The following is a 17,084-nucleotide window of genomic DNA, read 5'->3' as shown; positions in this document are numbered from 1 at the left end:
GGTGTGGGTCTAACTACACTTGTTCTGTGCAGTTGTTAATGGATCCAAGGTAGATACTCTCAAGTAATTTGATACCAGGTCCCCCTTAATGCTAGCATGCCAGAGAAAAGTGTCCTTTTCCCAAGCCAGCCAGCATTGCTACATTGCTTATAATCCTGAGTCTTAAGGATACCAAGCTTGACTAAACTTCCATTACTCTTAACACTTGCTAACTTTATCTAAAATCCAGTGAGTCCTACTGCTTCCAAAATTTTTAAATACCAAAATATAAATTTTAATTTTCTTAAAATATAAAATTTCACTGTTACTAGGAGACCTTACATAACCAATACACATAATAGCACATGTCCCATAAAAATCAGTTAACCTTTCATGTTATTTTTTCAAAACTCCATACTGAACTTAAGGAAAAATATCTACCTTATAAAAACTAACTTGCTTAATTTATCTGTATTAGCAGATAGATTTTCAGTTGCATTACAAATATCTTTATATTCTACTACTGGACTGTATTTTAAGTTAGGCATTATTACTAAAACAAGTTCACTCAAGTCTTAGAATTCCCAGAGCAGAGCTGTGAAAAAAATTTAAATCCAGCAGTCTGGGGACGACAGACTTCCTATAAAGGGACAGATAGTAAATATGGCTTTGTAGGCCATTTAGTCTCTATCACTACTTCTTTACTCTGCCATTTCCTTATAGAAAGCAGCCACAGACCATATGCAATTACATGAGCGTGGCTGTGTTCCAGACGGGCGGCAGGCCAGATGTATATTGGAACTGGCCCCTAAGTACTTAAGTGGCTTACCTGAGGTTCCACAGCTAATTTCATTACCAAGGTTGAGACAAACAGATCATTTACATCCAAGAACAGTGCTCGTCAGACAGTGAGGCTTTGATACCAACAACATATTTATTGTATCATCCAGCCGAGGATATAAACACAAAACACTTTTTAATTTAAGGAAAATATGAAAACATCAGGCAATTCCTAGACTACTACTACAAATGTAGTCTTCAACTATAGTAAAAACTAAGCCAGTCAGTCATTTTGGTCATCATCCCAGTCTTTCTTCCCACTTGGAGGTTTGGGCCCACCGGCTGGTTTTGCCATGATGATCTAAGAAAACAAAAACCACAAACACATTCTCATAAAGTCTACCTTTAAAATGAAAAGAAAGAGTATTTTTATACTAGACTGATTCAAGATGAAACAATCCTCTCAATAGAAGCCATCTGTTACACACTGCATATGTGACACTACCACAGGGTTGTTAGCTTCCAGCAATGCTCTTGTGGACATTAACAGCAACAAATTCACACGTTAGTGAAGGGCATTCTAAGACATGCACTTCAGTAACTCAATAACCCTATGAACCAAATGAGAAAAATAACTGCATGCACTACTGTATAAATCTGTTTGGCACCTGATTTGCTATTTATATATGAAGTTCGTCTTGCCAATCATCTTTATCCCAATTTCCTTGTGGTTTAGGAGCTTTAGGTCCACCTGCCAGTTTTGCCATTATAATCTAAATGGTTGGTACATAAATATAAATATATATAAAAGTTCAACACTGAAATTTCATAGTACCTGTGAAACCCATTCAAATGGCAGGAAGTGTGTATTCATAAACAATTATCCAAATATGTAGAGTTTTCTGTTAACTTAAAACCAAGAAGCCCCTTGTTTGTCTAGAATGCACTAATCAAGTATGTTCTAAGTATGACCATCTAGCATTTTTAAAGGATTAATCTGGGAGAAAAAAAGAGGTAGTGGCAGCTTTGGCTCAAATTTGGAGAAGCTAAATTAAATTAGATGGCTTTCCTCAAAGTAGAACTCTCAAATTCTAATGTACATTCTGAATGTCTAAACTAAAAAGAGTATTCATTGCTTCCCAAATTTATAGGACTGAGAGACCTCTTTCTGTAGAACATCAAGGGGTTTGGCTGGTGTCTCAAGCAGCACAAACGTAAAACATCTTTAAAACCACTTCCAACAGATCAGCACCCCTTTTCAGAAGCTTCTATAGGAACTCTAAACTTTAAAATTCTTTTTTTTTTTTTAAGATTTTATTTATTTATCTGACAGAAACCACAAGTAGGCAGAGAGGTAGGCAGAGAGAGAGGAGGAAGCAGGCTCCCCGCTGAGCAGAGAGCCCGACGCGGGGCTCGATCCCAGGACCCTGAGATCATGACCTGAGCCGAAGGCAGCGGCTTAACCCACTGAGCCACCCAGGCGCCCCTAAACTTTAAAATTCTCCATACAACATTTTATTAACTGAGGTTAAATTCAGACGGAATTAAAGGCATTATTAGGTACAGTTTAGAACCAGAGTAGAGCTTGATAAAACCAAACAACCCAGAACAGTTCTCAAACTACTAGTAGGCATCAGTCACTGAAGAGCTTATTTAAAACAGACTGCTGGGGGGCGCCTGGGTGGCTCAGTGGGTTAAAGCCTCTGCCTTCGGCTCAGGTCATGATCCCAGGGTCCTGGGATCGAGCCCCGCATAGGGCTCTCTGCGCAGCAGGGACCCTGCTTCTCCCTCTCTCTGCCTGCCTCTCTGCCTACTTGTGATCTCTGTCTGTCAAATAAATAAATTAAAAAAAAAAATCTAAAAAAAAAAAAAAAACAAAAAAAAAACAAAAAAAACAGACTGCTGGGCCTCCTCCCGGAGTTTCTGATTCAGTGGGCCTGTTAGGGGCTCTGAGAATTTTTGTACTTTTAGCAAATTCTTAGGTGATCTTGATGCTGTTGGTTTAGGGACTATAATTTCAGAACTAGTGAAATAAACACTGAACAAAGATGAATCCAGCCCTACGTTCTTCAGCACTTAAAATTCGATTCCCAAATATATACTACATGAATATTATTTACAACAATCTTAAGGAATGTAAGTTCATTACAGTAGCAAACTGGTTACTGATAGATGGGTTCTTCAGGTACGTATTTGAAAAAAGTTCACAGATACACAGTGAACATCCCCCTCTACTAGAAAACAAAACACAGGCTTCCCAGTTTAAAACCAAAATTGTGAAGTATCTTTGTGATCCAGGTACTTGCATTATTGTATTACTGTCTCACTTGGGTAACTGACATTCAGGAAGTTCCTCAGTTAAGGAACTTCCACTATTAGAATTCCAGGTTACTTCTTGCTTCCAATGTACTTAGCTTCTCCTGCCCCTGCTATTTCTAATGTAACTTTTAGAGCAACCATTTTCTTCGGCTTGCATTATAACTATTTGAGAACTCCAAAATCATATTATGCTGGAAACTACTTGATACAGATATAAACACACCCTATTAATAAATCTAGGACATGAACATTCAATCTGTTTATTTCCAATGAGCTGAAACTAGATATCCAGTTCCTTTTTTTGGTCGTCTCCCGGACCACAAGTAGGAAAAAAGTTATTTTTACTGCGGCAGAATGTTTTAATCTCCTTTCCATTAATTTCTACTTATAACTTGCTTCTCCCCAGGTTCATTTGGCATGATTTTCACCTAATGGATTTTTATAACCATGCCCCTTCACAATTACAATTTTCTATTAAGTACTTGAAAAATAACTCATTGCTTAACAATCAGTTCTAGAACTCTCTAGGAAAATGGATTTCACTGTGTACCAGAAAACACCTTTTGAAAAACCTCCTCTGAATTCAGGCTTGTATCTGAACCTAGAATAGTCTTGATCGTTTTCCTCTTTGCCACAGTATCCTTCCCACCACCCCCTACCAAAAAAAAAAAAAAAAAAAAAGGCAGAAATACTATGATTTTTAACATTTTTCTTTTAGATCTTCAAAACTTAATTTGTCATAGCAAAAAATTCTATGCACCTAAGTCCTATCATTTCCATGGACAACCAGAAGTTCCATTTTCCTTAAAGTTGGTGGCACATGTGCTTCAGGGCTTCATGGACCCTTCCACATTATGAAACAGTGAACTCCCTTCTCCACCTTATTTGTAGAAATGGGTTTCTAGGCTAAAAAATATCTGAAAACTATGAACTTAAACTTGTTTTATCTGTTCCAGTTTAAGAATGGCAAAAATTTCTTTCAGTGAAACGATATTCACTGCAGCTGTAATATAGTAAAAACAATTTAAAACTGTAACAGAAAAAAACCCAAACTTTTTGAGGGGGCACTATTAACATACCTACAACGAAAAATAAAGGAATAGACCTTTGGCTAGAATAACCAGTTCTAATCAAAATACATTACTGAACCATATGAAAATGAATATTTTGAAAGATCAAAATTTCTTGTTACTCACCTGATCTACTCTGAGTACAGTGACGGCAGCATTCGTAGCCAGTTTGATAGCCCAGTATTTTCCCAAATAAGTGTCTAGAATACCAGCTTCCAACATGTCCTTTACAGCAGGAACTTCAGCCTGTCAACACAAAAACAATTTTCATTTTTTCACTTTAAATTGGTGAAAGTGAAAATGTGTTTAGGGCAGTAATAAAAACACACGGCTCCTTATGTAGGAAGCTGCCAGGTGAAAGTACTCCCCTACGCACACTATAAAACAAAGGTTATTTAAGGAAAACAATCAGACAAACTGTCAAAGCTTTTGTTAAGAAAATCATTTGCTTATAAATCAGAACATTTTCCAAATAACTTTACCTTTTAAATTTACTACTTCCATTTTTATGTTTTATATTTACAAAATAAGTTCATAGTGTTTGTTTTTTAAATACCTCAATATCTAATCCAACATTCTTATTTCCTTCTTGATGTACTGCATAAAGTTTGGAGATGACTTCATTGGCCTTAACTCCAGAATTTTCTGCCAGTGCCCGGGGAATAGCTTCAAATGCCTCAGCAAACTTCTTAATGGCATACTGTTCAAGTCCAGGACATGTCTAAAACAAAAATGTGTTTAGCACTGTATTTTATTCAAGGACCACGAAAAAGTCAATTTATCCAGAGAAAGCTATACCTCTCCATATGATGTGATCTGTTTGGCTAACTCGATTTCGGTTGCTCCACCTCCAGGAACAAGGCGTTTATCCTAGAATACATAGTTAAAAAAAAGAAAAATTACTAAGAAGCAGTTCATAATTTTCTAATCCTCTCAGATTTGAAGATTAGATTCTAAAATAGAGCTTTTAATCAAGCACTATTACACAAATTCTAACTACAAATTTTATACAATGGAGTGATTTGGGCAAATTACTTTACAGTACATAGTGACTGGTGTATGAAAAGGGAGAGGGGCGCCTGGGTGGCTCAGTGGGTTAAAGCCTCTGCCTTCAGCTCGGGTCATGATCCTAGGGTCCTGGGATCGAGCCCCACATCGGGCTCTCTGCTCATCAGGGAGCCTGCTTCTCCCTTTCTCTCTGCCTGTCAAATAAATAAAATCTTAAAAAAAAAGAAAAAAAAAAGGGCGGGGGGAGAACCAAAGTTAAGAATTGAACAGCATACAATACCTTACACCTGCATTTCAAAGGACACAGCACTAAGAATAATGCTTAAGCAACTAAAGATACATTTAAAATAAAAAACCATAAGCTAACTTTTTCTAACAGTTAAGTTACTTTGCTCTGTTTCTTTGCATAATCATTTCAGAAAACTATATACTCATCAGCAATGAACACCTCAATCTTAAGTAAAAAAGGTACTTTGCTTTTATGTAAGCCATTCATTTTGAAATTCTCTGCCAGCTATGTTTGAAGCTTTACAAAGTACTAAATTAAAGATTATTGCGAATACTGACCCTTGTGAGAACTTTGAAAGTATTAACACCATCATCTACTGCCCTTTCTATATCATCCATCAGATTGTCTGTGGAGCCTCGAAGCACTATGGTAGAAATGGCACCATCTTCCTTTTCTGTCAAGAAATTTAAATAGATTAATACAAGCAAATTAACGCCCTACATTTACATAAACATACTTGACCATTTCTACATACCATGCTTAAAAACCACCACCTGTGTGTCTCCAACTTCTGAGAGGTAAACACTGTCACAATGTCCCATTTCTTCAAGGACAGGAGGAGTCTAAAAGAAAGCGACTGTTGTAATAAAAGTAATTCAAATAGGTTCAACTACATTTTATAATGTTGTCCAAAATACATACCAATCTAGGAAGAGCTGTAGCACCGACTGTTTTACATAGCCTTCTGAGATCCCACTTTGAATTCAACCTTAAAAAAACCCCAAAGACCTTAAGAGAAGTTTTTTTTGTTTGTTTTGTTTTGTTTTAAAGATTCATTTATTTATTTGACAGAGAGAGAAATCACAAGTAGGCAGAGAGGCAGGCAGAGAGGGAGAAGCAGGCTCCCTGCTGGGCAGAGAGCCCGATGCGGGGCTCGATCCCAGGACCCTGGGATCATGACCTGAGCCGAAGGCAGAGGCTTAACCCACTGAGCCACCCAGGCGCCCCCCTTAAGAGAAGTTTTAAATCCATCAGATAACATAACAAAATGCAGAGATGAAAAAGGGAAACTACATTGGTCCCCTAGTCACATTCTTGATTCTGAATTTAAGTTCAACAGGTCTGGACTACACAGTGCAATCCAGACATAGGTGTATGTAGATGGCATTATTCTGGAATTGGGAGAGTTCAAGTCTCACTAGAATGTCAGGATTTATAGTCCTAAAACACTAAGGCAGGCCTGGTATATAGAGAACTTCTCCCTTACTCTGGCAATCGCATGAGCCCCGAGGAAGAGAAGAGATTTACACTGCATATTCAGTCAGGTGCTGGGAGGGGTGGGAATGGGTAGGTAAGTTGTCTCCTGTCCCCATAAATGGCTTTATGGGTTAGAAGTTACATTCCAGATCCCATATCTAGACTGCCCCAGGCTTGAGTCTGGTTTCTCAAATTGAGGCTTTTGCCTGGAATGCTTTTTCTGCTCTCTCTTCAAACAGTATCTGTTGATTGGTCCTTCAGCTCTCAGTATAAATTCAAGTTTTCTCACAGGTGTTTCTTGTTCCTCTAGATCAAGTTAAATCCTATTATTTGATCCAATGTCTTCAACTTGCCCTTTTTTAAGTCATGAATTCATGGTGTACTGAAGGTGTTTGGTGTTTCACCATCAAAAGGCTATTTACAATACAAGTTAATAGAATGCAGCTCTCACCTCACCAACATGATATTGTACTTGTTTGCATAATGAAGAGCCATGTCTGCCACTTTGCCACCTGTTACGATGACATTTGCTCCAGTATCAGCTATTGCTTTAACTTGTGCATCCATGAGATTTTCTTCTCCCTTGCTAAAATTCATCAATTCTTCAGCCGTCTTTATCAATACCGTTCCCTAGCAAAACAAACAAGCATGCTCCTTAGAACCATTTTACTACTTTGGTGGTTAAAGTCACAGAGTAATATTGTACTAAATAAAGATGTGGAAAAAAAATATGAAAATAATTACACACGAGTTATGAAACAATACGAAGTGTGTATGAAACTCACAGAAACTCAGCTTATTACTAGAGCCCCCCACTCCTAAAACTGATGCATTTTGCTGTTCGACAGGCGCTTTGTTGGTAAAGTTGGGGAAACACTGTTATTCCAGATATGTTAGGCACGTGGTCTTGCCATTACTTTTAACAAAGGTCAATTAGTGTACCCAAAGCACTGTGTTGTGGTTCTTGAAGTTTTTCTCTTTTCTAAAATGACTCCCCATGGCCCATCTGTAACCTGTGACACTTTAAAAACCATCGAATCAGATTTTAAGAATTCTAGGGACAAGGATGGAAGTGACTTACAAACAAGAACTTCAAAACTTTCTAAGTTTTTTTTTTTTTTAAACAAACCTATCATTTTCATATATTAGCATGTTTTTGTTTCAGGATGCTACAGGATCTCAACTTCTAGATATATTAATGAAGAGCGGACAGTACTCCCATTCCAGGAGCATTTCACTTGCAAGAACCACAAGGAGTCAAGAGCTGTATGCGAGCACGTAAACTATACTGCTACCATTTCATATTTCAAACTCAGTATGCGAATTAGGTATCCAAAAAAGAATAGGAGTCTGATTCTATGAAACAAATACAATCCTGATCTTCAATAATTATGCAGTAGAGCAATCTCTTCCTGAAAACTTAAGAATCATAAAACATTAATCTGAAAAGGCAATGTCAAATTTTTACCTTTAAGGTTTTGAAGTCTACATACCTTAGTTTCAGTTATCATGCCATCAAAAGGACAAGAGTACACTGCTATTTTGGCATTTTTGACAGATGTTACATCACCTTCGGTTTCCTTCTTAAAAACCATGCCATGTAATACTGAAGATGAACAGATGCCAGAGCCCTAAGATTGAATATAAAAATCATCAGTGATCTCATTAAAATAACATCAGGGCTCAGCTGTTGATTTTACATGTACCCAAAAGACCTGTTTCTAAATAAAGTAAGATTAAGGCAGTGACTCTTGGGACTAAGGAATGGGGTGGTGGATAGAAAGCACGAGTCTGCTGAAGGTAGAAATCACTGAAATGAGCCACTGTTAAGAAGGGGGTGGAGGCTGGGGTGCATGGGTGGCTCAGTGGGTTAAAGCCTCTGCTTTTGGCTCAGTTCATGATCCCAGGGTCCTGGGATCGAGTCCCGCATCGGGCTCTCTGCTCGGCAGGGAGCCTGCTTCCCTTCCTCTCTCTCTGCCTTTCTGCCTACTTGTGATCTCTGTCTGTCAAATAAATAAAAAATAAAAACCTTTAAAAAAAAAAAGAAGGGGGCGGAGGGCCTTCAGTGCACCAGGAGCAACCAAAGACAGAGAACAACTGCTCTGAGCCATTCATTCTCTCACTCACCTAATACATGGTGCCAATGTAGCTGGCACAGCTGTTAGTACCAGGGATAGAAGAGGGAACAAAGCAAAGTTTCTGATCTTACGGGCTTACAATTCAGTGGGGGAGGAGAAGGTAGTGCATGGAGTCAGAAAATGCACAGCATCTATATAAATACACAACAGGTATTTTATATAAGCTAAACTCAAATGAAATTCTAAATTTTCCTATAGGAAACACAATTTTTTAAATAAATACTCTTAGTATTGCATTAAGATGTGAATTCTAATATTGTATTGAACTTCATCTCATTTGAAATTAGCTTCTAAGTTTATTATTTTAATTCAGCACATATGAAGAATATAAGACATGTTAATATTTTGTTTATACACTGTTCTCTATCTTCAACTTGTCATGGAAAGATAACTTTACACAGGAGATAATACATCAACACCCTTGAAAAATTTAACCTACGAATATAAAAAGTTACAAATGATAGCTCAAAAGGCACAAAGTCCTAAATGCACAAAACCTGGGGTAAAATTTAGATTTGGATCAACGTATTTTTTTCTTTCTGCAAAATGTAACTGACCTTTGTAGACAACACTGATGCATTTTCTAAACTTACCAAAATCTTACAAACTCTGATGTTATCAACATTGAAATGGCCAGAATCAGGAAAAATAGACACTGTTAAGAAAATGAGACATATCAAAAGATATTTTGGAACAACAGATAAAATATCTTACTTTCATTAAGACATTTTATTTTGGAGCTTTTCATTACCAATATACTCACCACATGCTTGAGCAATAAGCTTGGCCAGAAATACTTCATTACCGTATTGTTTACTCATTATGGAGGTATGAAGCAGAGAGGATACTTCATCAACATCCCGAAGATTTTTTGCAGAACAACATACTAAATCAGGAAGAATCTCATGGGCTTTTCTGCAGGCTATTTCATAACCTTCTATGACCTTAAAGAGCAAAAACATTTCCTTAAAAGACGTAATTTTGACATGACTTTATAAAGCACAGATTTTGGTAAACCAAGAAATATGGGTATTGGTTTTCCAAATAAAATGGCGAAGTATACTTTCAGAATAAGCATTCACGGCATAGCCTACTCATCAAGAGTTTAGGCTTTTGTGATGGCCCAAATTTGAATGCCAACTGCCACTTACAGATTTTTCTAAGTTAAATTTCCCTTTCCTCATCTAAAATAAAATAGAACTTTAAAAGGCTATACTCACAGGTTTCTTGTAAGAATAGGATAAGATACTACAAGTAAGGCACGTGTGCTCCAAGAAGTGGCGCAAGTAAACTGTTACTACAATGATGATTCTTACAGTGTGTGTACACATGGGCACAAATTAAATAGGAGTACGTTATAAAATGAACACTTGCCTCTGAAACTGACAGGCCAATTCTCAGAAGCTCTTCAGCTAGTTCCAGAAGGGCTCCAGCAAATACCAGAACAAAGTTCGTGCCATCTCCAACCTCTTGTTCTTGCATGTGAGAGGCCATTACAATCATTTTTGCAGCAGGATGCTGCACCTGGTAGAAAGGATTTGAATTTAAACATCGAAACATATGATCCTTAAGCAACACAAAATTTTTCAGTTCCATTCCCTCTTAAATTAAGACTCCAATCTCCCCATGGGCTAGGTAGCTCCATTCAATCATACTGCTACATATTACTTATAGTGTAGTCACAAGAAGACAATCCAAATCCCTCTGAGACTATCAGCACAAATGCATCACAACAAATGAAAACAACCTAAAACTGCATCTTCCTTTGATGGTCAGTCATCCAGTACAGATGTCTCTGCACGTAAGATTCAGGAAATTACATGCATATTTGAGAGAGAGCATGAGCATGTGTGCACGTACAAGTGGGGGAGGGACAGAAGAGGGAAAGAATCCCCAAAAGACTCCCTGATGAGCTGAGAGCCCTATGCGGGGCTCAATCCCTAGACTCTGAGATCAAGACTTGAGTTGAAATCAAGAGTTGTACACTTAACTGACTGAGCCACCCACGCTCCCCATCACTACAGTTTTATTAAGGCAATGTTCCCAGCATCCCTGAATAACTCCTGAGACCATCTTACTATCCAACATTAACAATCACAATGACTAGTCCTTCCGTAAACATCTTATGGAATTAAATTTGTTTTGTTCACCATATTATTTTAAAAATGCATTGTTATTTAAGCAAGTAGAGAAATGTTAACATACTTACAGTTTCATCTGAAAAGATTAAGCTCTAATGCTCTAAGAACGAAGTTCAAGAAAATTCCTTCAAGTTGAAAATATCTTTCAGCTACAAAGCAGCTAGCTGAGGAATGGCTCTCTGATGTTCAGGTGCCAGACCTTTCTCACAACCCTGCCAGCAGTTACCTATTCTACAGACTCTAACATCAAAACTGTAGGTAAACAAAGCAAAATGCCACCAACTTTTATTTTCACAAAGCCAAAGAAATAGTTTGTGTTTTTTTTTAAAATCACTGTTTTAAGTACTAGCGATTTCTGCATTATGGAATAATTCACTTCAGTGTCCTACTCTATAGAATGAGACAACATACTCAATTTAATATGATTATTAGCAAATATACTTTTATCACAACAAATTCTCCATAAATTAATAACTTGTGAGGTTTTAAAATCAAGTGGTGAGATGTTAAAACTAAAAAAGACTCCATAATTAAGAAAATCAATATAATAAATTTGAAGTTGGGGCAAAAAAGTTCCTTATTACCTTAAGATATTTTTCCTATACTTAATTTTTGACATCACCAAAACATTTCTTGGCTTCAAAGAAATAACTTACTTCTAGCTCTCTTAAAATAGTGGCTGCATCATTTGTCACAAACAACTTCTCCAGGTGGTTGATAACCATTTTGTTCATTCCTGAAAGAAAGAAAAGAAAAAAAAAAAGAAAAAGGGATGAAAAAACTTAGAAAGAGAAATTCATTATCACTCAAATCTTTCTCCAATACCCCAAAAAACCTAGTCAAGAAATATAAGCTTGTATCTATTTCTTAAAATAACTATAAAAATTTGACACGTATTATTTACTCTTTAAAACTATGTTAGCCTAAGGGTACTTGGGTGGCTCAGTCATTAAGCGTCTGCCTTTGTCTTAAGTCATGTTCCCAGGGTCTTGGGAACAAGCCCCGCATTGGGCTCCCTGCTCAGAATGAAGTATGCTTCTCCCTCTCCCACTCCCCATGCTTGTGTTCCCTCTTGCTGTCTCTGTCAAATAAGTAAGTAAATAAAATTTTAAAAACTAAAACAAAAAAAACTATGAGCCTAAACGTACTCCCATATCATTCCTGTCCTTTCCAACCTCCTACTGTTTATTAGGGAGGCTATCTTCTCATATTTTTGTTTAATAAATGTAAATTACATTAACATGTACAAAGACCAAAATAATCTACTTAAAAATAGAGTTTTATTGCTTTCCATACAGGTATATCAATTAAATTCAGTTGATGGTAGGAGGCAAGAGAGAACTTTCTTCCTTACATTAGGTATCATCTCAATAGTGAAGGCACCATAATTTTTCTATCATCTTAATGACAAAAAGTAACAATGAGTCCTATTTTTCTAAAGAGATCTGAGTTGCTGGTTATAAACTGAAAACACTACACTGGTGGCAATGAACTACGAAATTACTTCTGTATGGTGGCTAGAACTCAGTTTTATGTATATATCCTTAAGTAGTTTGAAGAAGCAAGTACACAAAATTTGATTACTGCATCTTTTAAAACATGAATTTGGAAATTACCATTTGGTCCATATGCTGTACGAGTTGTTTGGGCAAGCTCCTTGCAAGCCTGAATGTTCCTGTACACAGCCTCTTCTAATCCAGAAAAATGCTGTAGAACAAAAACAAGAACAAAACCTCCTTCTAATTAGACAGGAGAGTGAAACACAAGGTTTTTCTTCATCTTAAAATGGGGATAATTATAATAGCACCTACATATAGGACTGCTTAAAGAATAATCAAGCAAGGCTTATGTGAGGAAAGCATGGTGTTTGGTATTCATAAATGGTTCATAAATTTGCTCACTGGTTGAATAAACTGACATTTTTAGGGACCACGGGTACCCACTTACACATCAAAACATAAAATGTATGATTTCTTTTTTTAAAATGTAGTGAAAAGTGCAGGAAAGAATGCTGTGACTGATCAGTGAACGCAAATGAGGGTATTTCAGGTAAAAATGCCTTTTCAGAGCTTATCATTACTTTTGACTAAATGTGAAAACATGGTATGAATACTTTTCTGATTGTGTTAGGAATCTGAGCATTAGAAAACCAGCAGTTTTCCGTTTGTTGGGAATTTCCACTTAACATATCTGCCCCCAAATGTTTATATGGACTTCTGAGTGCTTCTGTGAACTGGAACACAATTCTAATTCATCCATGTTGAAAAACTGCTGAATTGCTCACAATGTGAAAATTCTCAAACTTTACACTGGATTTCGATTAGAACTGGGATTTACTTATGGCCTCAGATGGGTTTCATGAGCCTCCTGTTTGTTCAGTGAGCATTTTTCTAGAGTTGCTATGCTCAATTTAGTAGTCATTAACCACATGCAGTTTAAATAATTAACATTAAAAATTCAGTTTCTCAATCCGTTCAGGTGTCCAGCAGACACATGAGGCTAGTGGATACTGTATTAGACAGAACTGATACACTGCTTCTCACCTTTTGGCTAAGATCAAGCAGACAGAACTGATACAGAATATTTCCTTCATCATGGGTAGTTCTAGGAGACAGTTGTGCTCCGGAGCACAAGGTGTAGCTTTTATAATATTCATAAAAGGAATGTGATCTGCACAAGGTTAATAACCACTGCTTTAGAAGCACTGTCTTCAGAGTCAAGAGCTGAACTCTTCCAAGAGCATTTAGTCTGATCCAGCTTAACTGCTGGCTTCTTCCCCTCACCCATTCTGAGGAACAGCCATGTGAGCACAAATCAGATTCCATCAATGGTCTCCCCTCACTCCTAGGATAAAATGTAAACCCTTCCTCCGGGCTAAAAGGTCCTACATGTTCTGGTCCTGAACTACAGGTTCTCTAAGTTCATCTCTCTCACCATTCTTGCGTTCCCTTAATGAGGTTCAACCCCATCATGTTTCTTACCGTTTTCAACAGGTCACTTCATCTTTAGGGACTTTGTACCTACAGGTTTCTCAGCCTGGTACACAGCCCTGTTTAATCTTGGCTGGTCCCTTCTGTCACTTGGTACCGAGCTAAGAGTTCTTCCTTGAACATCTTATTTAATTGTTCTATCTACCCATGACCCTTCATTTTTTGTGGGGGGAGGGCCGACTTTCTTACTTCCTGTCATTCCCTACTACAGTACTTTCTAACGAATCTTTTGTCATTGCTATTTTTTCTTTTACAATACTTTCTTTTATCAGTATCTGAAACTATCCTTACTTGATAGTCTCAAAAGAATAAAAACTATGAAAAATCTTCAGTCTCATTTTTTAGAATAGTCAATGTCATTACCAGCAAAGCCGTTTTACTAGTATTTACATCCAACCCTGACATTCGATATACTCATATTATCCCAAGTGTATTCTGCCATCAGGAACCTAGTTCCCGAACACTGTTACTGTAAACTAAACCACAATGATCTGTATTTCTTTAATCAGGTACAGGAAATTTGGCGGACAAAAAAGGGAAGACTTCGAATACAAGAGTCAAACTTATTGGTAGTATCTGAAGATATTTTAAAGAACTTTTGCTCTAGAAATGATGTTCCTGATCTGACCACAAAACAAAAAGTCTTAATTAGTCCAGGGCGACCGTTATACTTGCAGTAAGTCAGAGAGTTACACCTCAAAGGTACCACCATCCTTTTCTTAATTTAGAGACGAAAGCAAGAGCTGAGGGCAGGTTTTACATCAAACCAGCTAATCTAAGTTGGGACCAAAACCCATCTGGATTGAGAGTAACGTTTTTCCTACCATAACGAACTACTGCAAGCGAACCGAGGAGCCCTCCCTCTATCCCTCACGGAAGGAAAACTGTCCAGGACTGAACCGGGTCCCCGTCCTCTCCTCAGATCACTGATCCCACTCCCTGAACTGTGTCAGTCGGCTTCGTGGTTCCCGAAGCATTTCACCGACGTTATTCGACTTCACCCTCAAAACACCCTTTACGGGCGGAGACCCGAATGAGCCCCGTTTTAGGGATGGAAGAAAACGCATCAGCGGTTTTCCGCTTGCCCGCATAGGAAGCACAGGACGCGAATCCTCCGGCCTTGCCTCTCTCTCGCCGCCTCTACCCCTTCGACCATTCCCAGGGAACGGAAGGAACGAAAATGCCCGTGGGTCTCGGCGGCCAAGCCTCCCCCCTCCCCCCAGGACACCTCCCGTTCTGGAATCTTCCTTTTCTCCGACCGCTGTGCTCGGGGAGCACACCCAGACTGTTAGCAGGCCCCTCTCCTTCGCTTCGGCCGCCGCAGCGCTACGGCAACTCTCCCACCTCACTCCCTCTTCCTCCATGCCTTACCTTCGCCCCCTCCTTGAGCATCTGGGCAAAGCCCGGGGCCTTGGGGACGTGAAGCGCCATGGCCTCTGCAGGTAGCCGTTCACGCGCTCGCTCAGAAGATCCCAGAGGAAGAGAGGGGCACGCAAAGCCTCCTGGGGACGCAGCGTGCGGCGACCTCACGCTCCTCCTTTCTCTCCAACTGGACCCGCCTCTTCTCTAGCATCCCGATCTGAAGCCTCGCGAGAAAAAACAGCGTCTGCAGCCAGAACTGAGTTGACGATCCTCGATCACGTCGATCGATTGGGCCGATCGCAGAGCGCACCATTGATTTGTCCGCTAGCGCACTGGCTTCGGGGTGTTAAACCCCTTGCTGAGACTCCAAGGTCGGGACGTTTGGTTTTTGCCATATTTGACCTGGAACCCACTCCTTTTAAGATTAACTTGCACGAAGTCTCCCAGACCCACCCCCAAAGTCAGGGCAGTTGTGCTTTTTTTTTTTTTTTCCCTAGCTTTATTGAAGTATAACATATAAATTGCAAGACATACGCAATATACATTGTGGTGATTTGATATAAATATCCGTTGTGAAATTTTTCAGTATGATTTCCTCACTGTGAAAAGGATTAATGATGGTACTTTAATCTTTTTTTTTTTTTTTTTTTTTTCCAGTTGTGCCTTTTTTTTTCCCGAGGCAGAGCACCTGCTCTCCTCCCCCTCGAAATACCTCGCTGGGCGTCGGCTCTGTCTTGGGCATGTGGGAAGCGCTGGTGACTTGAGGGCGATAAATAAAATCTGTAGGAAAAGCTATACACCGAATGCTCCGGTGTGCCAGCCTCGGCTGTTGATGTGCGGTGTTTCAGCTAGTGGTCGTTCTTAGGAGTTAGCTATGACCATCTCCGTCTGATACAGGGAAACCGACGTTTACAAATGGTAGTTTGTTCAATATCACAGCGCTAGAAACGTTAAGCTTAGGATTCCACACCCTGATTACAAAATACGGGTTCTTAACCATTACCTGTATTCCTCTGTTCTGCTTCTTCTGGAAATATAAATCTTTTTTATGGTCCCAGGATCTTAAAACCCAATCTCTGTGTCTTCCCACATCACCATATGGCTGATTTCAAAAAGGTTGAATGATAATAGAATATTTTTAGAAATAATTTCGCTCTGTGAAAGTAACCCACTCTTATGGAAAATACAGAAAACGTGAAGCAGAACGTTTTGACTCGACTTTTGTCCTTTGACTCGGACACTACCAAACTGTATATTTTTAAAATGGGAACAGATTTGCTGTGCCTTAAGAAATACTCAGATGCATCAAGTGTATCATCAGTAATAACGTCTAATAAGCACTTAAAATACATAATTATTGAAATAAAAACTTTTTCGCCATATCAAATCAACTGATGTGTGTTAACCACTTGTTGGGAAACATTGTAAGAGATCAGGGATTCTCGAAGTGTGGTCTGAGGCTTGCCAAGACCTTAGGGTCCTCAGCAGAAAACGATTTTTATAAGACTAAGACATGTGCTTTTTTAGTTGGGGAGTTTTCCAGAAATTCACTATGTGTGTGATTAAAATAGTTTGAATGTAAAGGGCATGAGAAGCCAGTTTTTTTGTTTAGTTTTTTAATTAATAAAAATAAAAATAGGGGCGCCTGGGTGGCTCAGTGGGTTAAAGCCTCTGCCTTCGGCTCAGGTCATGATCTGAGGGTCCTGTAATAGAGTCCCGCATTCTCTGCTCAGCAGGGAGCCTGCTTCCTCCTCTCTCTCTGCCTGCCTCTCTGCCTACTTGTGATCTCTGTCAAATAAATAAATAAAATC

At 38.6% G+C, this 17,084-nt stretch overlaps 1 protein-coding gene across 2 annotated transcripts; it reads right to left on the bottom strand.

Annotated features, from left to right (window-relative positions):
• Window positions 1–894: 894 nt before the first annotated feature.
• On the bottom strand, window positions 895–15,440 carry CCT8 (chaperonin containing TCP1 subunit 8). Of its 2 annotated transcripts, XM_047721384.1 has the most exons (16): window positions 15,283–15,440; window positions 12,538–12,628; window positions 11,578–11,657; window positions 10,155–10,304; window positions 9,544–9,724; window positions 9,374–9,435; window positions 8,136–8,273; window positions 7,094–7,272; window positions 6,088–6,154; window positions 5,921–6,008; window positions 5,724–5,839; window positions 4,947–5,018; window positions 4,705–4,869; window positions 4,275–4,394; window positions 1,428–1,532; window positions 895–1,120 (listed from the first exon to the last, which is right to left on the bottom strand). In XM_047721384.1, the coding sequence occupies exons 1-15, from the start codon at window positions 15,340–15,342 to the stop codon at window positions 1,440–1,442; spliced, it is 1,662 nt and encodes a 553-aa protein (XP_047577340.1). In that variant the 5' UTR covers window positions 15,343–15,440; the 3' UTR covers window positions 895–1,120; window positions 1,428–1,439. The 2 variants fall into 2 exon arrangements, with proteins under 2 accessions (XP_047577340.1, XP_047577350.1); XM_047721394.1 differs by lacking the exon at window positions 1,428–1,532.
• Window positions 15,441–17,084: the final 1,644 nt, after the last annotated feature.

This window comes from Lutra lutra, chromosome 1 (genome assembly GCF_902655055.1).
Source record: "Lutra lutra chromosome 1, mLutLut1.2, whole genome shotgun sequence".
Lineage (NCBI taxonomy): Eukaryota > Metazoa > Chordata > Mammalia > Carnivora > Mustelidae > Lutra > Lutra lutra.
This window is presented reverse-complemented; position numbering and strand designations above follow the sequence as displayed.

Excerpts from the sequence above, each read along its gene's own strand:
- CCT8 (XM_047721384.1), bottom strand. The coding sequence starts at position 15,342 with ATGGCGCTTCACGTCCCCAAGGCCCCGGGCTTTGCCCAGATGCTCAAG. Across the intron at positions 10,305-11,577 it reads CTATTTTAAGAGAGCTAGAA|GTGCAGCATCCTGCTGCAAA; the intron begins GTAAGTTATTTC and ends CCTTTCTACCAG. Across the intron at positions 6,155-7,093 it reads TACAATATCATGTTGGTGAG|GTTGAATTCAAAGTGGGATC; the intron begins GTGAGAGCTGCA and ends GGTTTTTTTAAG.